The sequence below is a fragment of the Gossypium raimondii genome, chromosome 5 (assembly GCF_025698545.1).
Source record: "Gossypium raimondii isolate GPD5lz chromosome 5, ASM2569854v1, whole genome shotgun sequence".
Lineage (NCBI taxonomy): Eukaryota > Viridiplantae > Streptophyta > Magnoliopsida > Malvales > Malvaceae > Gossypium > Gossypium raimondii.
In genome coordinates, this window is record NC_068569.1 from 10,810,821 (window position 1) to 10,833,329 (window position 22,509).

Sequence of the window (22,509 nt, forward strand, 5' to 3'; positions counted from 1 at the left end):
TGCCATCTAATATCATGGAGCTTTGAGTTTTATTATTGCTGGGCCCTGGGGGCTGCATGTTTCTAAGGTCTATAGTTAAAAGAAAAAGATTGATAATCCTTGTCTACTCATTTAACTTCCTTTACTGGATTATTTACTAGATCATGTGTGCGTAATTTATGACAATTGTTGAATATGCTATGGGTTCACCTTTTGATTCACAAATATCCTTGATGAAATGCAATACTCCCTAGCCCATCGCTGTTTGTCTTTCCAGCTTCAAAGGATGCCATAGTTAAAACAAAGACTCATTTTTGCAGGGGACCTGACCTGTCCCGTAAGATTTTGTTCTCTAACCTTGAAGTTACCAAACCAAGTTTTCAGGGTTCAATTTTCATCTGCAGCTCCAGGACTGCCTTCTGAAAAACTACATTTCTTTTCTTTGTTAATTAGCTTCAAAAGAATAAGGTGGTCAACACCGATGACCTTGCATTCCAGGGGGAAATTTCCTGGAAATTTAATAATAAACCCGCATAATTTTGAGGATGGCCAGACCAATTAATGGAATGAAATTTTATATAGTAATATACTAAAGATACGATTCCAAAGAAAAAAAATTAACAGTTGCACTAAACGAGTCAACTAATTTTCTTTGTACTACAAAAATCCCAGATCACTGATTTTGCAATGACATCAATACGCATGATCCTATTTATCTTTTCTTTTATAATTGGTTACCATCATCAAGTATTCCTCTTAAAAGAGTTCATCAGGGTTGAACCTCGGCTCTCAATTTAAGTTCTCTGCTATTTTAAGCAGGATGACAAAAAGTGTTACTCCAACTGGTATAGTCCACCTAGTAGTCGTTATCAATGTCTGGCATACGACTTGGTGGTTTCTTCTCATCTGGATTTTCGAGGACAGATGCCTCGGTTGTCGTTAATAGCAATGAGACACTGCAATAGGAAAAGCATATTTATTCAGTTAAACTCGTAAAACAACCGTGTATTACATGCTTATGACTAGATTCTTCACCTGGCGGCATCGACTAAGGCTGTTCTAATGACTTTGAGAGGGTCTATGATTCCAGCTTTCACCATATCAATATATGCACCTGTTTTTGCACATCAAACGAGAATGATCAGGGCAGAGGGTATGCAGACTGACTCTCCTTGTAAAAGCAAAGAACTGTGGCAGGGCATTTTGAGAAAAACAATGACGGCACAAGTGTGTGTCCGTGACAGATAGAGAGAATGCATGCAGCATAACTTGGTGAATTCAAGAGAGATCGTTTTTAAAGGAGTGAAATATATGGCTTGAAATGAGCATTTTCATAAGATTGAAAGGAACAAACCTTTAGAAGCATCAAAACCCAAATTATCATCATCTTGTTCCAGTAGTTTCCCAAGAACCAGAGAGCCATCATAACCAGCATTAGAAGCTATAGTTAAAGTAGGTGCCTAAAATAGAGTCACATATTACTGTGAGGTACTATAGGTTATAATGAGATCAAAAGAGGTGTGCTGAAAGTTGCCACAAACAAAACCTTAAGAGCATCCTGAATTATCTGAACGCCTCTTTTTTGATCTTCATTTTCGGTTTGAAGGTTCTGCAAAGCCTTTGTACTATATAAGAGAGCAACACCACCGCCTGACCCAAAAAAATCCATTATATTATGACCTAAATAAACATTGACATTTGAAACCAAAAAAGGGGAAATTATTTACCTGGCAAAATACCCTCTTCCACAGCTGCTCTTGTGGCATTCAAAGCATCTGTGACCCTATCTTTCCTTTCTCCAACTTCTGCCTCACTAGCTCCACCAACCTGAGAGAAAAACACCAATAAGTACTCACCTTATGCAGCATAAGATGCACATTGCATTTGGAACTTAGATAAAGGGATCATAAACCTTGAAAACAGCCACACCCCCAGATAGTTTTGATAATCTTTCTTGTGCTTTCTCCCTGTCAAACATGGCACTGCTCTTATCCATAGCTGTCCTCAGCTGCAGAAGTTTTCAAGAATCGTGAGGAAAAAGAAATCAGAATAGCCTTTATTACAAAGTTAACAACATTAAGGCGTTGCTTGGTAGGGTGGAAAGAAAATTGGAAAAATGGAAATTTAAAGTGGTAGAAAATTAAAAGATAGAAAATATAATTTTTCTTTCCATAGGTGTGCTTGGTAGGAATGATGAAAAATTTAAAGAAAAAGTAATTTTCTGTCCATCCATTGTTTGGTAGAGTTGAAAAAGAATTAAAGAAAAGAATATGAAACTTTTGAAAAATGCATAATTTTGAACTAACACACATCCCTCTCTCATTTTCTATCCCCTTATCATTCCAACTTGGAAGTATTGGTTTTTCTGCATGGGAATGGAAAATGATCATCTCTCCTATTTTCTTTCCTCTCACTTTTCTTCCCTATCGAGCACACTTAAAATCTAGTTTCTTTCCACTTTTCCACTCCCTCCTCTTATCCTTCTCATTTTCCACTCAACCAAGCACACCCTAAAAGTAGATAACAGGAGAACAAATGGATAACAAAAAAATTCATCCATTTGTATCAACCCCTCCCCCCCAAATCCCAAAAATTAATCTATAAAGGGCAACGAGGACATGTATATGGCATTTAAAATGGGTCGAGGTTATTAGAGAAAAATATCAAGAAACAACCAAATAGGGGATCAAAACACCTGCTCACATCTTTCTTCGATCAGCTTCTTATCCCCTCCCCCATGTAGAATTATTGTGTCATCAAGTGAGACAGTGACCTGTCATAAATCAAGTCAATTACACAATAAAGAAGAAAATCAAGCATGTGCACAGTTTCATGCGTACCCTTTTCGCAGTACCAAGCATTTCAACTTTGACTTTGTCAAGAGTTAAGCCACGTTCTTCACTGATAACCTGTAGTTTTGACGATTAATAATGATTCCATTTATAAAGAATGAAATCTGAGCAACAAGAATATTATTACCTCTCCGCCGGTAAGAATGGCAAGGTCATCTAAATTTGCCCGTCTATTATCCCCAAAACCAGGAGCTTTGATGGCACAAACCTAAGTACATAAGATTCCACTATTAGAAAGGTTCCAGAGGTGTCATCTACACTAAGAGCATCTCGTACTCTTTGATGCATGCAAAAGTAAATTTAAAGCAAAGCCAGATAGCTAATCACCTTCAAACCAGCATGATGCTTGTTGAGAATAAGTAACTGAAGCGCATCACTCTCCAAATCCTCAGCCACAAGAAGAAGTGGTCTGTTTTTCTGTTCAAATTGAAGAAGAGAATGAGCAAGCTCACAGCATGCTTCACTTACAATCATAAATGTAAAAGAGTCCTCAGATGAATTACATTTATAGCCAACTCCAATATCCTCACAAGTGAGTTAATATCTGAAATTTTCTTGTCATGAATGAGAATCAAGGGATTCTCAAGTTCCTGCCAACATAAAATTGAACCTTCTTTACATCAAAAGCCATCCAACATCCTTATGAAATTATTACATTCAATAGAAACAGGAAAAGAAAACTGAAAAAACTAAGGACATAAGGCAGGTCAAATTATTGTGTACGCAAAGCCATGAACTGTACACTAAAACTTTGAGATGGAACTAATATGATCTTCAAATTACATTAAGGAAAATAAGAGAATGACAAGATTTCACTGTGAGCCCCCTCCAAATTCAAAACATTTAAATAAGAGAAGAAAATTGAATTTTGTGCATAGGATTTACATTGGAAACCCCATTTTTGCTCAACGAACAAGTACCGTACCATATTGAGTAAAAATTATTGTAAAAAAGATGCAAATCTGAGCTTACACATTTCTGGGTCTTTTGATCGGTAACAAAATAGGGAGAGATATAACCTCTGCCTAGCTTCATTCCTTCCACCACTTCTAACTCATTGTCTAAAGTATTCCAATCCTAAAATTTGAGGTAAAAATAAGATACACCAAATTACATATGGTTTAAGAAATAATCATTATTACTCAAAATCTAACAATAATTAAAAAAATGTACAAAAAGCAAATTTGGGCTTACAGTGACAGTAATGACCCCTTCCTTCCCAACTTTCTCCATTGCTCTTGCTATCAATTCTCCAATTTCACGTTCTCCGTTTGCTGAAATAGTGGCAACCTATTCAAAACATACCAAAAACAAGTTAACACGAGGTAAATTAAGGAGAATTAGAGGTAAAGAGCTGGAGAGCCCACATCAATAAACCTGTGTAATTTCTTCTGGTGTGCTTATCATTACTGCCCTGCTTTTCAAGTCAGATATGACAGTATCAACTGCCATATTAATTCCTTTTCTCAAGTCCATCACATTTACGCCAGCAGCCAATGACTTGCAGCCTTCCAAAAGAATTGCCTGAGTTAGGACAGTTGCACAAGTTGTACCTGTGAAGAGATGCATAATAGTTAATAGGTCTTCAGCATTAAGACTATCAAATATGATGGGAGAAATTTATTTTAAAAATGCCATATCTGTAATCGAGAACTAAAGCTTTCTTCATGTATCATGCAACAAATACAACTGAACTGATCCATGCTTTGAACCTGAGGGCTATAGAAAATACTCGCTTATTGCATACAGATATGCACTGCATATCTAGGACTCTGAATTCTAAATGAAGTCAAAGACCAAAAAACAACAATTTCCAAGAACCCAAAGCACTTATGCCACACTTTCCAGGAAGGTTTTCTAACAGCAAGTTCTTATCCAAAGGCTCCCCCATCCGGATTAGCTTGGAATGAAGGCTTGGTTGAGCTTTCTTAAGATTTTTGTTATTCTTTTTTACTTTCTAACCAGAATGCCTTGACCATAAATCATTGGTATACTGATTAATCAATGTTCAGTTACAACGCCTAAATAAAATAAGGTTGAAAATAATAAGAAATTACCATCTCCAGCAACTTTATTGGTGGCATTTGCAACCTGCTTTACAAGATCCGCACCAACATTTTTAGCCTTATCCTTGAATTTAATGCTCTTGGCAACAGTAACACCATCCTTCGTGACTTTAGGATAGCCCCGACTACTCTCAATAATTACATTGCGACCCTAAATCAATAGATCAGAATGAATACTGTGACAAAGCATAATAGCATGCATAAATCTGAGCTCTTAGTCCTTTATATATGTTACCTTTGGTCCCATTGTGACTTTCACGGCATCTGCAACTTCAGACACACCCAACATCATAGCCGCCCGTGCCCCAACCCCGAAACTGATATCCTTCGCTACATAATTCCTATTGCAAATTATCCTACTACAAACCTGTCAAATTCAAATAATTAACCAACCAAAGAAAATAAAGTTTAAGATTCATTCATATTCATCAAAACCAATCCCAACGAACATATAATTTTACCATAGAAAACCTTTCCAACTATTTCGTGATCCACCTCTAAATTTTCATTGTTGCAAAAGAATATAAAAGCATTATTTACATAAACCTAATGCAGCTGTTGGTTCCTAGAAATTTTTGGACTTTTTCATTTCATTTCTTCTATTTCCCACATCCCTCACCGTACAAACAGAAATCAAAATGAAAGAGAAATCAAGTAATACATTATGATTTCTTACCAATTTTCTCGAAGTCGAGGAACTGTAAAACAAAATAACGATAATTTATATCAGATATAAACCAAAAAAAAAAAAGTTAACTGGCAGGAATTGACATGAAGGAAGCAAATGTGATCTATTAGAAGCATTACCTAATAGATGATGCTAATTTTGAAGCTATTCGATACATGAGTGAGACGGGTTTTACTTTACACAGCGAGCAATCGAAAAGAAGGATCAAAAGAGAGACTTAAAAGAGAGCTGCCAATGGAGTTCTTAAGGCTTCCAATTTCAGGTTTAAAAAAGAGTAGGGTTTTAGCTCCGGGGTTTTACAGTGGAGGGCTTTCCCGTCACTCTATCTGAAAGAAAAGAAAAGGTTAAAATCTGCTTTTAAGTCCCTATAGTTTTTGCATATTTAGAACTTAGTTTTTTACTTTTATTTCAATAAATTTAATCCTTTAATTTTTCAATGTAAAAATGCAAATTCAATTATTGATATAGTTAAATTTTAAAATAGGTATTTTAACAGTATTAAAAATTGAACTTAAATTATGAAATCTGAAAAAGTAAGACTAAATTCTTAGAAACAAAAATAAAAATTATCTTTTCAAAAAAGTAAAAAGATCAAATATAAAAAATAAATGGACTTAGAACATATTTAACCCAAAAATGGAATGAGAAGATTGAATCTGGATTGTTCCAGATTTTGAGTGTCCAATGCACTGAACTGATTAAATGGACAATCTCTAACCCAAATTTTGGGTTTGTTTGGTCTTGGGCCTGTTGCAAAAAATAATAATAATATTTTATGTTTTTATTTTAAAATATTATAATTAACAACTAAAAAAAGGTAATTACCTTATTCATGGGTAGTGGAGTAAAAAACTCCACAATCTGGTTTAGAAAAATATTAAATGCCCTTTTTAATTATTTTATCATTATTTTAGGGTTAATATTTAATACAGTTTACTTTTTTATTTAACAAGTAGTTTTAAAACTTGTCATTTATTTTTTTCTAAATATTCTTTTTAATATTTTATTATATCACTATATAGACTTATCAATCTTTTGACTTTATTTGTGAAATTTAAAATGCTACGGTATACTGAAAATAGTTTCTCTTATTTTATTATGGTAGCATCATTTAAACCTACTTATAGAATTTTTTACTGTATATAAATAATGCAAAAAGTAAACTCACTTTATTTTTACATAATATTTTTTGGAAAACAAAATTTTCCTTCTTTCATGGTTGTCCAGTTTACTATTTAAATTTTAAAGTATTATGAATTGTTGGTTTGTGTCAACTTTCTCAAATAAAACGTATGAATATAAAATTATAATTTATAATTGTTTAATTTCATCTACGATATCAATTTAGAGAAAATATTAGGTACACTACAAATTAAATTTTTAGACTTTATTAGTAAGGTCATAGAGTTGACAAGTGTTTTATAAAGATATAATAAAATATCAAAATAAATATTTTTAAAACAGAAATATATTACATTTTTTAAATTACTTGTGAAATAAAAATATACACAAATATTTACTCATAAATTAATCTAAAATGCTTTGAATTCAGTTGAAGACTTTTCCTCAACCTTAATGTTTAATTTTTGTGAAATTGATAAATTAATCATGGAATACAGGCCAAATATGGTGAAGCTAGATTGTAAAATTTTCAATGAACAGATCCCTCCCTTTGATATTTTTTTCAAACTTTTAGCATAGATTGCAGGACAGTAATTTATAAATTATTTTATATATTTGTTAGTATTATACTTGATTCTGTCTTAAAATTATAATTGATCGTAATTTATATTAAAACCACTAAAATATATACTCCAATTGTTTCGTGTGATCCACATGCTGTAGTACATATATATTTTGTTTTTTCGAAAAGAAAGTTTGACTACCGTGAAGCTTTGAGAATTGAGACACCGACACTCAAGCAAGCACTTAATCATTTCTTATTTCTCTGTTTCAAAAAGAAAATAAAAGCATCTATTTAAAAGGGTAGATCGAGAAAAATTAATATTCCGCAACCACTAAATACTATATATCTCATTTATAGCTTCAGTTTCACACAAGGATTGAAAGTGACATTTGTCTTAAGAGTTTAGTAAAAGATATAAATAAGATTTTTGTCACATTTTTAATAACAACTCCACAATTTTTACATCAAATAGTTGCTCTTTAATATATATAGAAATCATATCATTTATTGTACATGTAAATCTTCAATTTTATAAACAGCTATTCTTCTTCTATTTTTACTTAGGACGATAAAATTTTAATATATATCGAAAAATCATGTAAATCTTAAATTTTATAAGAGGTATTTTAGGAAGATTCTTTTATGGAAGAGTATTAAATTTATTACTATTTAATTGATCGAGTTCTTTTCTTTTTACATTATATGATTGACCTTGGATTTAAAGCATAGATGAAGTCGAAATTTTTTGAGAGGGGTTGAAATTAAATTATATAGTTTTATGATAGTAAAATTGTAATTTTTTTCATTTTAATAGTCTAGATCTTTATCATTTTTAAAGGACTAAATCAAAATTTTATCATTCTTTTGGAGGCAAAATGTAATTTTACCATTATAATTTTAAAATTTTAAAGAGCCTAAATAGAAATTTTCCATTTTAGGGAGGGTGGGGCCCCTGCTAGCCCCTTTGGATTTCACCACTAATTTAAAGGTTCGAGGCTTACTTGGACAAATCTCACGAATCTCTCGAAATTTATTCAAGAGGGAATTCGTTATGTGTTTGCAAACCATAGCGAGAGACTTTTGTACCTTAATGCTTTGATTACACATCTCCCTCAGATCCTATCAGATCATTGCTCTTTACTAAGTTGTCTTTATAATCATGGCTAGCAAAAACGAAATAGTTCATTTCATTTCCAATCAATGTGACTTGAACACCTAGACTTTAAACATATTTTGAACAATTTCTAGACTTATTTGAGTCTCTTTTTACTAGACACCATAACACCTTTTACAAGCCTCTTATCTTAATGAAATAAATTCACCTTTGGCAATATTTTTAAGAAAAAGAGTCGACTTATGGTGCATAGGGACTTTGAAAGCCCTAGTTGAAACCCCTTATTTGTTCCTCATCAACCTGCGTAAAGTCACCCTCACAAACTTAAATGTTGTGACTAGGGAAAAAGAATTAATTGCACCCCGGCGTGTGTGCATCGGGCTGATAATCAACATTAAAACAATTAATAATAAGGTAGTATATTGCAAGTGTGACAGGTTGAGTTGCAATATTTTTAGTGTTACAATGGAACACTCAAGTATTCCAAGGATCGAAAGTAATAAACTTCGAGTACAAAGTGATTCCTAAAAAGTCTAGCTAACTACTCATTAAGTTTCATATTACGACAATTTATTAACAAGGATTAATTACACTAATTAGCTACCTAACACTACGGAAAACCAAATTGTAAAACAAGTAAAATTACCCAATTAACAATTCAAGAAAAATAAATGGTTGGTTGATTTTCAGGTTGTTGATTAGTCTTTGGATTAGGGATCTAAAAGGCTTCTACTTTTAATTGGCTCAATTTTTACCTCTCGAACACCAATTTATTAAATTAGACGATTTAGTCCAGTTTATCTCTCAACCTCGTCGAACTAACTCAGGCTAAATGAATTTATGCTTAATAGGATCTCCTATCGGTCTCACCTATTTATATGGTCTCTTTAATACGTCACCAAACAACATTTTCATCAACCAACCACCATAAATTTAGCTACTGATCATCATTCCAATATAAACAACAACCCAAAAAAACATTCAAAGCATGCATTAAATTAAGAAGAAAAGTAGGGTTTAACAAAGCTTAGTGACTTCTTAATGGTTGCTGGAGAAGATGAAGATGGCAACAATGGTGGTGAAAAATAATACTAGAGTTCATATTTTGGCCAAAGCAAACGAAATGAAGCTAAGCTATATTAATGAGTAAGAATTAAACTGAAAATACAAGTAGAGTTAGAGTACTAAAATGCAAATAAAACCAAGCTATAGTAAAAACTAACTAACTAACTATCATCAAAACCATAAAAAGCTTAAAACTGAACCCTAAAAATGAAGAAAATGACAACTAAAAGCTAAAAATATGGAAAGGAAAGTAAAAAGTGAGCAGTCTTCTTCTTCTCTCAATCAAAAGTGGCTTTCTCATTTGTTTACAACCTAAAATTTTGGGCCAAAATGTCCTTAGAAGTTTTTCTTATTGGTGTTGGACAAAAACCACCCCTGTAGTCAATTTTCTCCTAACTAGGCAGTGGTATCGCAATACCCAAAATAGTATTGAAATTCGAAGTCATAAAGGTCTCACTATCGCGATACCTAGGCTCTAGTATCGCGATATCACTGGAGTTAGGCCCCATTTTCTTCACTTCAGCACTGTTAGGGGTATCACAACTTCCATGCCTCAGTGTCGCGATACCCCACCTTTGAATGATGATTTCTTCAAGTTTGGATCATTATCGACTTTCTACACTCAATCATATTGTTAGGTCCCCCATGTTGCGTCTCACCATTTGCGTCTCAAAAGGTTATAAAAATAAACAAAAACGTTTATTAATGCTTAGAACTAAAAATTGACAAAAACATATAAAAGATACTTAAATTGCTTAAGAATAAGCTTATCAATTGTATTGGAGAGCCTAATTTGACGTATCAAATTACGATAGATCAAGAACTCCTTTGGGTCTTAAAATCTCGAGCAAATTAGATAATTCAATGGGAATGTAACAGTCGCTTATTCCATTTATCTACTCTAGTTCAAAGAACTGTTAACAGAATTGTAGGGCTAATTATTTCAAACTATTTTTTTAAACTGTTCACTACCTTTGGGGTTTCCTCCTCTTTTCAAATCATTGGCGGAGACAATGTTTGGCCATAGATATTTGAGTTTGACAAACTTTTAACATGTATGGAAATTTCTGATATTGAGATTGCTAAGGTGGTTTGGTCTTTCAAACCAACTAAAGCTCTTGAATCAGATGGCTTACACCCTCTTTTTTACCAATGTTGTTGGAGTGAGGTAGAACAGAAAGAGCTACGTCTTATTCGCGACGTCAATCTAAAATTTTAGAATCTTTAAATTTTGGCCCTATTTTGACATCGGATTAGAAAAAGAGCTTTCATAAGCTTGAATAAGACCCGAAAATGATTATGTATCGCTCTATATACTCATTTTTAAGGGTGAGCAAAATTCGATTCGATTCAAAAAAATAAAAAAATTTCAAATTTCGAGTTAATCGAATCGAGTTATTCGAGTCGAGTTATTCGAGTCAACTCGAATAAGAAATTTTAGATTTCAAGTTCGAGCTGAGTTGAATTTTTACAATTCGAATAACTCGAATAATTCGAATAACAGATTAGTATAAATACCATTTTGGACCCTGTAAATTTTGAAAATGAGCAAATTGGTCTATCTCTTAACAAAAATTACAAAATAATCAAAGTAATTTTCAAATTTTGAAAATATTTGTTAAAATTCAAAATATTTATAGAAATTCTAAAAAAATTATAAATTAAAAAAAACTAAAAATATATAAAAATTTAATAAAATAATAATTTTGGAATCTAAATAAGTGATTAATGATTTAAGTTTATCATAATAAAATATATATATTTTTATTTTACTTTAAACAAGTTTTCAAATATATATATATTGTTTCAAATTTTGTGTTCTAACATGGAAATAGTTATATTGTACAAGATTTTAATTTAACATTATTAATTTTTCTAATTTAACTCAAACAGTTTCATTCGATTCAATCAAATGCTCACCCCTAATTCAAGTTATCAAAAAAATCCAAATAAAAAGGGCAAAACTACATCGTTTTGATAAATATTTACCTTTTCTAAAGTTAAAAGTCAAAATTATCAAGTTAGCAAATCTATGTTGTTTTGATAAATGATTACCCATTAGTCTTACTTTCCTTCCCGAATCGCCCCACTCTCCCTTTTTTCCTTTTCTCAAAATTAATCTAAAAGATTGTACTTCGTCTACTAGTAAAATAATCGGTCCATGTAAACGGAACATTAAGTATAAATAATAAGATTCGTTAATTCGACTCGACTTGACTCAAAATTTTTTGACTCGATTCAAAAAAAATTCAAATTGAGTTCGGTTGCTAAAATAGGATTCGTCAACTCAACTAACTCAAAATTTTTTGACTTGATTTGACTTGACTCAATTGAATACTCACCCCTACTCATTTTAGTTATATTTGAGTGTTTAACGATTTGTAAATGAATGTAGTTCGACCGTAATTGCTTTGGCAATGAATATGGCACCTCGTAACTCAGACTTGACAATCAGGTTGGGTAACGGGGTGTTACACCTCTTAAGTACTGCCATACCATCTATTTCGTCGGGTATGGATTCTATTTGTTAGGGTTCCTCTAAATCTGGAGACTTTTCTTTGGTAGAGCCTACTCTTTCATTCTCTCTCGTAGTGACCCTGATATTGTCATATCAAAGTTTCTGGATAACATGGAAAGTTCGCCTCCCACCAAAGTTTTTTTCTTTTTCATGGAAATTTGGGTGGAAAGCTCTCCCCACCAAGTCTCTCGTGTTTCGTCAAGGTATGAATTGTGTTTATCTTTACCCCTTCTCTAATAGTAAAAAAACTATAGACCACCTCGTACGGGATTGTTACACCACTTGAAATTTATTGACTGATGTCTTCCACCTTTGTCGTTTCAATCCATTGCATCTATTAATTAGGAGGAATGGCTTTTGACTAATATCATGTCCAAAAATTGGATTCAACACCCACAGATTCCCTGGTATATTATATTTTCCTTTACCTTATGGGAAATTTGGTTGTGCCATAATGCTCTAGTGTTCTCGAAGAATAGGCCTCTAAGAGGTTTCTTGCAGCGTATTCTGACTAATTTTGGAGAATTTTTTGCTTTTTCGGTCACTGTGAGAAAATTTAGCATTCCATACACCATCCCAATTGCGTGGAAATCTCCTCCGCAAGGTTGGGTTAAGTTGAATATTGACGGTCCTTCTACAGGTAATTCGGGAAAGGCAGATGTTGGTGCTATTATCTGCGATCATCATGGTGGGTGGTTGATCGGTTCTTTTCATCACATTCCTAAAGCAATGAGTGTAGAGGTTGAATTGTGAGCTCTAAGAGACGGTCTAGCTTATATGGGAAGTAGTTTACAACTGAGTCATTCTCAAAAAGTATTTTCTCTTGATGACTTATTTTGTGTGTGCTGATCCTCCTATATATTTATTTCATTTACTTATAGATGATACCTACGAGCATATTATGTATCAAATCTTATTTTAATTGCTAAATAATATTTATTCTTTTTCAAACTAAAAAAATTTAAATAATAAAATAAAAGTTTAAATATTAAAATGAAAAAAAATAAATATACTTGAGGGCCCTTTGAGGAAAAATAATTTAAACGTTTATCTAATGGTCTATACGATAAAGTAAAATATAAATCTTGGGTAGTCAAGTAGAAGTGATAAAATCAGATATGGAAATCAAAATTCATTGGTCCAATTATATGCTAACCTTAACCCAATAGCCGTGATAAATCAAAAGGATAAATTTCCACGGCTACTACTAATTTACAAAATTTGGCTCACACAACTTTTTCTCTATACAATAAGCTTATATTTACATTTCCCTCTTGAAAATAACTATTGGGAAAAACATGGTAAAGAATTATTACTGAATGCTATAATACATTGTAATCGATGAGATGGCAACAAGTATGAACAATTTTATTTTATTAAAAAATTGTTTGCAAAGAAATTGTGCACTAATCAACAAGAACTAACAACAAAATGAAAAATCCAAAATATATATTGAAAAGAAAAGAAATAACGTATACATTACATTTTTCTATACCCTATACAATCAAATCACCCAATTTGCAAACATATTACCTCCCTAAAAAAAAAAACAACAACAACAACAATAACAAAAGTAATAAAATAAAATAAACAACAAACCTTTTTCTTCTCCGTTGTTTCTCTTTCTCAAAATATTCTCGTCGATCAGAAAGTCCATTTCCAGATCTTGAGTCTCAAATCAACCTTACATTTTGCATTAGAAGTTGAAGCTGTGGTTGCTGATTTTGCCTTCGGGCCGGTAGCTTTAATCCCTTCACAAACAACCCTTATCCCAACCTTTGGTGTCTTCAATGCTCCCATTTTTGCTTCCACTTTAGTATCGAGCTTTATCTTTAATGGCAGCCCCTTCTTGCTCTTCAAAGCTTTCTTCAACTTGGCAGCTGACGCGTCATCGAGTTCTTGGTTGCTACTAGTTATGGCAGCTTTCAAGAGGGCCGTGTTTTTAGTTCCGTGCACGAAGGAACCGAAGGAACCTTCCCCAATAGCGATGTCGTCGTCTGTGACAAGCGCTACGGTGATTGGGTTGTAACTGTAGACGACTTTCTTGTTTGGGTTTTTGGCTGTGACGTTTAGGTTGATGTTGGTGATCAGCTTGGAAGCTGAGGTTACGTTAAGTGCCGAGATTTTGAGGGAGGAAACTGTGAAAGTAGGACGGTGAGGGCGGTAAAGGACGTACAATATAGCAGAAGCTACGGCGGCTATGAGGATGAGAACGAGAATAGCTATGGTGGTCCAAAGACAGCAAGAACAGCAAGAGCGGCGGTAGCGGTGGCGTTCGGGTTGTGGACGGTAGACAGGGCGGGAGGCTCCGTATTGTTGTGCTTTAGTGGCCGGAAAAGAAGGGTTGGTTGCGGCGGCGGTGCCATTTGTCGCTTGTTTAGGGTATACCCTATCTGCCATGGTGATGTTGGGGGAGAGAGCTCAGCAAAGAGAAGAAAAAGGCGTTAATTTGCTTTTGGATTTCGAACTTGAAGGAGAAAATACTGACTGCCCTGTCTTTATACATTTTAAACGTGCTTGTCAGCGCGTATTTTGGGGAGAGTGGGATAGGGAAGAAAAGGGAATTGTTTTGGACTCAAGCCAACGAGGGAAATAATCTCGTGTTCTCTTTGTTTTGGTCGGGTGACTTTGTGATAAGGGTAATATTGACTAAGGAGAAGGAAGGTGGGAGTGACAGCAATGCCGTAACTAGAACGAACGAAAGGTTATCTCGACGCTCTTGTTTGGGGGCGTGGAATTGACATGTAGTGGTAGTTAAGGTTTTCTTTTTTCCCTTTTTCAATTTAACAAAATTTGATTTCAGTCTTAAATAAATTTCTATTTATACTCTTATTTAACTTCTTAATTTGAGTTCACATTAATTTTTTTTCATATTTAAAATAAATTATTATATAAGAATATTTTGATTTTTTAAATACATGTAATTATGTCATCAACTGTATTAGTAAAACCTTAATTCTATCACTCAACCAAGTATCTACCTTAATTCTTTTGAACATTTTAATTTTATTATGCATACTTTAGTACCTTTATTAATTTTATTAATAAATAATATTGTTGACTGAGTTGGTGTCACAAATTAACTCGACACCACTTAAAATTGATGATAACACCATGATAAACAAATTGTATTCATTTAGTATTCTTAATATGATTCTTAATGTGTTTAAATTTTATTTTGCTTACAATTTTATTTAATTTTTATTTTAATATCGTATACATTTCATATGTCATTATTAAGTAGTTTCAAATCATACATTTCATACACTGCTATTTTAAAACTCCCATATGTATTTTAAATATCGTTTTCTCAACCAAATTTGAGTTTATTAAAAATAAAACTTATGAGAGTACAATGATAAACACCTATTAAAACATCTTACTCATCGCCACACACCTTAAACTAAATGATAAAAAACCTCTACAATAAACCAATTTTCATCCCAAAACCATGCCCCGATAGAATGAAAAAACCCAACATATCTAAAATATCTCATAGGATTGCGTAGATTAAAATAAGTCAAACCTGCAATCTCTTGTCATCACTTTTGCGAACTTTCTCTCCATCAATGTCGCCACACAATTGAGCTTAACCCCAAACTCTAATTGTTTTTGCTTGCTTTTTACTTAATTTCCTAGACCTACAATCATCCAATTCATCAAAATATTTCCATGAATCTCTAATATCATTTAAAGTCGTCATATTGTGAATGATATTTTAGTAGTTGGATAAAAGGTGGTGTTCGAATTTTTGAATATTTAAGACCAAATTTTATGGTGTGCAACTGTTAGAATTGAGACTTCAGTTTTACTTGTTATAATGTAATTTGATTACAAATATTTTCTGTATTTATTTATGGTAAACTCTAAAAAAATTCAACGTTGGGTTGATTTTTATTCATCAGTTGAAATAGGAATTCAAAATTATAGGAATAGAAAAGTGGTGATGGTCAGTATCGTATAATAATTCAGATGAAGCGGAGTTTATGGGATTAGAGCTCGAAAATATAGAATGTAGCAAAGTTTTGTTTGTCCCCACAAGAAATTTATAATGTAGATGGACTGTTACATCCATATCTCCCATGTGAGTTCATTAATTCAACTACATCAAATATGTGTTGTATTTAATGAATTGTGCATCATAATTAGATTGTAAATGAACAGGAACTTCCTTGAATATTTAATAAAATTATCCCTAATTGAAGTTTTCATTTCATTTGAATTTGAGGGTTTTAAAGGAATGGAAGGGATAATGTAGTTCATCCTTTAACACTGTTTTTGGTAAGTTGGGAAGAAATTTTTGAAAAAAATTTCAAATCTTATATATATTTTTTAGATGTCTATACTGAATTTACAATTTAGTTGTTCTACTTTTATTTTTAGTAATTTTTATTTTTTAAATTCCAATTTTAAGTTCAATTGTTAATACTATTATTTTTTCTGTTAAATGAGTTGGTGTGGCATTTTGGGATAAAAAATATTTACTAAGTAGTAATGTAATTAATAAATGTTGTTGTAAGAACCTAAATTTAACAAAATAATTTTAACATAGTTGGACTTAGAATTTTGAAATCAAAAGCGAGAGGACTAAATTCCTAAAATAAAAATACTGACGACTAAATTCTAAATTTATGAAGAGTATAAAAACTTATGACATATTTTAACATTTTTCTTTTACATTTGAGATCGAAATACTTATTCCGACTTAATATTTATGTATTTTATAAAAAATTTAAATAATATTTTTTTTAATTAAAATTGAAACCCACCAAACCAAAATATTTCTGTCACATGCAAAATGGAGGCAAAAAGCAAAAGAGAGTGATTGAGCAATGTCAAAATTTGACAAAGTACCTAAGATGACACCTAATAAGGAAATAAATTAATGAAGTGTTTGTTTAGAAGGAAATTAAACAGGCATTTGCCAACTGAATTAAACCCGTATTAGTGAAAGTCAATGCTTAATTAGATAACAAATTAATTTTCTCAACAATCACAGACGTTCCCATGTTACCTAAATCTAATTTTAGACTTTTCTCTCCAAAACAGGTCGACCATAAGGCTTAGTTAAGAATGGGAAATTAACCATGGTTGTAAATTATCATAGGCTATAATATATATAATATTGAAGGCACTGATTGCCAAACTTTATACCAAAATAGAGCTTTGTCTCATTGGCTTTCCATTTTGCTCAATGATGGACATCGAAGAAAACTAGGAAACCCAGCAATTTGATTCCTCACCTACTGAGTGATGACCCAAAAATTAAATTAAAATAATTGCTTGTTGCCTTTTTTTTTTTGTATTATTATTATTGTTGTTAACACAGCACATCATGTGATTGTGCTAATTTTTTAAATAATTTTTTATTTTATAATACGGAAATTTGATTACAACAGCTTAATTGCCATCAATGTTCTTCAATACTTCGACACTCCCCGCCCCCAACCAATATGTATAGCTCTAATGTTGTAAAAACGTATCGTGGTCCAATAGTTAAACTATTAATTAATTCAACCACTTAAAAAATAAAAAAAATACTAGACACAACTAATTAATTATAGAAACATAAATATTTATTTTATAAATTATAAAAATTAAATATTTAAACTAGTTTAAATTCAAATTAAGTAACTTTTTATTTAACTTTTTATTTAGTTCACTTAATTTTTTATCGATTCAATATTCTTCCGAACAACTAATTCTCAAGTCAATCTATCGCTCTAATTCTAACAACCATGTTTTCTTCTTGTTTCCATGTAAAATGAACAATCTCAAAGTGATACAAAACAAGATATTTTCAACATCAGGTGAAAATTGATAAGGCAGTACTCATTCCTATTATGCCCAGTAACGGTGAGGTCAGTTTGGTTTCATTCGGTTTTTTCATTTTCCAAACTAAAATTGAACCGAATGACATAAGAAACCAATTATTATTGAATCATACTAAATCAATCCAGTTCAGGTTTCGAGTTTTCATATTGTTTTTGAGCTTTTGGACTTTATTTAGATAAAATTGTCTTTGTATTTGGACTTTTCAACTTTAATTATATAAAGTTATCTTTATTTTATGTTTCTTGGACATAAAATCTCAATTAATATATTTATTTAAAAATAATTTGTAAAATCTATAATTCTAAATGTTTATTAAAAATCTAATTAAACTGTGATTTAATCTCTCAATCTTCAATGAACACAATCAAATGTTAAATTACTTGTATTTTATAACTCTTAATGTGTAATGATAGCAAAAAACACCCAACTTGGAAATGTTTGTAACACCCCTTGCTCGACCTGATTGTCGAGTCCGAGTTACAAGATACCACAGTAAAAAAAATGAAACAATTACATACATTTAAATACATAATTTACATCATAATTCAAGTATTTATAATCAAAACATTTCACAATTACTTTGTAAGATCTATTACGGGTCTTAATCGAGCTTACAAAAGCTAATTTACAAACCCGAGCTTGAAAAATGACCAAATTGCAATATTTTCAAAGTTTTTATAATAGGTATCGATACCCCCCATATAGGTACGGATATCATCTTTAGCTTTGATGTTTAGAAAAATCTTAACAAAATCATAAGTACCGATACGTACTATAAGGTACCGATACCTCTTTTACAAAGTATCGATACCCATTTCAGTATCGATGCCGTTTTACAATTCGATATTTTCATAAAATTAAACAAAATCATTTGTATCGATACCCTCATTAAGTATCGATACCCTGATATGAAGTATTGATACTTTAGTCCATTATCGATACCATTTTGAGCTCAATTCGGAACTCAAGGTTTAAAATTAGGTTAGATTTTATTTTTATTTTTATTTTTAAGATTTGAGGTAAAATAAGATTTTTTTATTTCAATTTTCAATTTGAGTTTTTTGGATTTGTTTAATAGTTTTAAAAGTTGAAGTTGCAACTCAAAAACGATTTAAGCTTTTTCGAATTAAACTTACACATATAAATAATGATTTCCAAAATATATTTGAACACATTAAAAATTGAAAATGGATATTATTTCTTTGAGGACTAACGATTTTGCTCACTTCTATTTGTTTCAATGGAATCCAAAATAATAATAATAAATTGCAACAATGAGAAAGAAAGTTTTCATGTGTCAAAATGAAAAAATAGGAAAAATTAATGTTTTACTATGAAGGAAAACTAGGAAAGACGTGTTTTAATCTCATCCCTAAATCATTTTTAATTTAATGGTTTAAAAATAATATAAAACTATCAAGATCTATATTAGTTTAAATGGATCCCTCCCTATATTTATTTATATCCTTATCGTAATATAAAATTAAAAAGTTTCACACACTTTTATAACTTTTTATTCGATTAATATTTTAACAACTCAACCATTGAATTTTATTAATATGGTTATGCTTATATTGCATGTAAAATTTTGAATTAATCTAATACCTCTATCATATTGATCTAAAATATTACTTATCAATATATATGTAATGGCTGAAAGTTTTTTACATAAAACAAATAGCTAGAAAAATTCAATTTATTTTACACTTGACATGCATTATTTGTATAAACCAAATATAAAATATTTGGTTTGTTGAAATATTATTCAACAAAAGTTACGAAAATATTTAGTTTTAAACTAATATAAATGGACCCTTCATGTATATATACATATGTGTGTGTGAGAATGAGAAAATCGAATATATATCAATATTAGAAATTTTATGACACGCGTATCGTCTGAAAATTTAAAAATAGCATACAATAATGAAACATATGGTTTGAAACTAATTAATTACAATAACACATGAAATATGTATTAAAATAAAAATAAATAAATAATTACAAATATCAACTAGAAAATCAAATATATAAATATATATTTTTGGAAGGAGTATATGATACCTTAGAGCCAAAACAATTATAAATATGATATAAAAAATAAAAAGTAATACAATTTTTTTTTTTGGATAATTGAGAGAGAAAATAGGATAGCTCTCATATCATACCTATATTAAAATCACTAAATAAAATTTAAAAATAATATAATAAAGTAGCTATTTTGATTGGAGAAGGTTTATTAAAAGTCCGAAAACAAGTGGATGTTTCATTATTCAGGTATTTTAGTCAGAAATAGCGTTGAATACAAGTTTTGACTCTGGGAGCCCATATATTGTAGGATGCGGAAGAGGCCTCGCCATTCAGAAAGAACAGTGGACCAATAGTTGTCATATCTTTTACGTAAGGTTGCTTAGTAGGCCCATCTCGTATGTTATGACCCATGCTTTTCTTTATCTGTCCAAAAGGACTACAACATATGGTGCAAAATGAATATGGCTTCTTACGCTTTTGTTTGAAAATTTCACCACCATGTTGGTTCTATCTTTTCTTTATATAAAAATAACCATAAATATCTAACCATTAAAATATCATGTTTTAAAAGTCATGTCTCTTTTCGAAAATACATTTTATGGTAGGTTTGGAAATTATGATTTCGCTTGGTTTGGATAACAAATTAAGTATTCGAGTTAAATTTTGGATTTCAAAAATTCATTTTAAAATCTAATATTAATTAAAAAAAGATGAGAATTCTTTTTGTTCTCCATTCTTCCACACTTCCTTTCAAACCCAAATAATACTTAATTAATTTTACTTGTAATATATAATCATTGAAGCTCGAGGTTTTCAGAATTGGACCGGTAGGCAAATCAGTCAGACCACCAATTCCTAGTTCAATCGATCCATTCGGTTCGATTGAATAAATTAATAAGAATATATAAAATCGATTCAACTGTCGGTTCGGCCGATTCACTATTCAATCAATTTGACCCTTTATTTCAAACTGATACCTCGATCGATTTTCGATCTGACTTTGAAAAGAGTAACAAAACTTCATGCATTTAATTTAATACAGTATAAATATTCAAAAATTTCAGTTATACCTTCAATTTTAAATCCTTGATTTCTAATTTATACCTAACTACCTAAGTAAGTCCATTTATGCCCAGTACAATCGATTTAACTAGTTAATCTGATTTAGCTTTGAATATAGAGATGAAGCTCCGTGTTTTTTATTTAATATGGTATAAACATTCAAAATTTTCATTTATACCATAATCTCCACAATTTTAATTTATAAATCCCTGACTTTTAATTTACACCTGAGTAAGTCCACTTATTTAAGTACAAATCAATTCGACCATTTCAATTGCTTTGATTGGTACGATCGGTTCAGTTGGTCTATTCAGTTCTATTAAAAAAATCATAAAAAAATTGGTTGAACCTTCAAATCAATCGGTGACCGATATCAAAATCTTGAATTTCAAATAATTTATTTCTCAAAAATAAATTAGGAATAATAAATTCATAAATCATAAATCTCAAAGCTAAAATTTTGAATTTCAATCCTCAAACATTACCTTAATTTATTCAAACTTTATTTCTTAAATATTTTTCCTAAAAGAATAAAAGCAAATAAAAATCAATAATCGATTGTGAGCAAATCCAATATCCACAAAGATCTAAATGAAGTAAATCATTTAATATGTCAGTTAACGATGGATGCAAATTAAGTTGAGGGATCAAAGACGATGATCATATTAAAGCCTTACACTGGAGTGTTTAGTCTTCTAATTATATCTAATCAAAGACTAATTAGAGAGCATCATACCTAAGCAAAGACTTATGAACTGGGAAAAAGGTGGTTTATGTATAATGCCTTACACTGGAGTGTTTAGTCTTCTAATTATATCTAATCAAAGACTAATTAGAGAGCATCATGCCTAAGCAAAGACTTATGAACTGGTCCACATAAATTAAAACATGTTTCAAACCGATTTAAAAATGATAACTAGTTATATATATATATATATATTATTTTAGCTTTTAATAATATTATTAATTACATAGCTAAGACAATATAAAAAGAGTTGGCAACTTTACAACTTTACCTACATTCATAAATTAATTTCATAAAATGGGTATTTTATTTTATTTTTATATTTAACAAAGCTTTGACTTTATTGATTAAAATGAGTATTTTTTACATATTTTTTTATTAATTTAATCCTCCGTTATAATTACTTGTATATATATATATATATTGATTTGTCTCTAAAATTTTGATAAATATTTATATTTATCTTGTAAATGTATTTTATTTATTTGTAGAGGCAACACTTTGAAAATATTTAAAAAAAAAGAGAGCTGCTGGCTTATCTTAATAAAAATTTAACCAAGTTCACCGACACATTTAAGTTTTTAGTTTGCGTCTTGGGTGTGCCACTTTTGTCTGATTTTTATTTTTATTTATCAAGTAAAAGAGCCTGTAAAAAACAATGGTGGTGGTGGTGGTGTCCAACGTTGCCTTCCAAAATTACTACCTAACTCTGCCTAAATTGTCTGTTGTGGGGACGAGTATCCATAAGTTCGATATTTCCTCGATCAATTGAAAATACTTGTCAATATCATTGGTTGATATTTTTTCTGAAAGAAAAAAAAAACCCATTAAATGGTCGAAATAGTTGGAATTTAGTTCAAACCCTAA

General features: G+C 30.9%; 2 protein-coding genes across 2 annotated transcripts; both read right to left on the bottom strand.

Moving 5' to 3' along the window:
* Window positions 1–537: 537 nt before the first annotated feature.
* Window positions 538–5,883, bottom strand: LOC105767724 (chaperonin CPN60-like 2, mitochondrial). Its single transcript, XM_012587293.2, has 18 exons — window positions 5,705–5,883; window positions 5,574–5,595; window positions 5,133–5,264; window positions 4,889–5,048; window positions 4,209–4,384; window positions 4,026–4,121; window positions 3,804–3,908; window positions 3,335–3,421; window positions 3,159–3,248; window positions 2,959–3,039; window positions 2,820–2,888; window positions 2,675–2,752; window positions 1,892–1,987; window positions 1,707–1,806; window positions 1,526–1,629; window positions 1,334–1,439; window positions 1,015–1,093; window positions 538–935 (listed from the first exon to the last, which is right to left on the bottom strand). The coding sequence occupies exons 1-18, from the start codon at window positions 5,740–5,742 to the stop codon at window positions 836–838; spliced, it is 1,719 nt and encodes a 572-aa protein (XP_012442747.2). The 5' UTR covers window positions 5,743–5,883; the 3' UTR covers window positions 538–835.
* A 7,518-nt stretch (window positions 5,884–13,401) lies between these two features.
* LOC105770494 (NDR1/HIN1-like protein 13) lies at window positions 13,402–14,455 on the bottom strand. The gene has a single exon (XM_012591715.2). It carries the CDS (start codon window positions 14,367–14,369, stop codon window positions 13,614–13,616), a length of 756 nt encoding a protein of 251 aa, XP_012447169.1. The 5' UTR covers window positions 14,370–14,455; the 3' UTR covers window positions 13,402–13,613.
* Window positions 14,456–22,509: the final 8,054 nt, after the last annotated feature.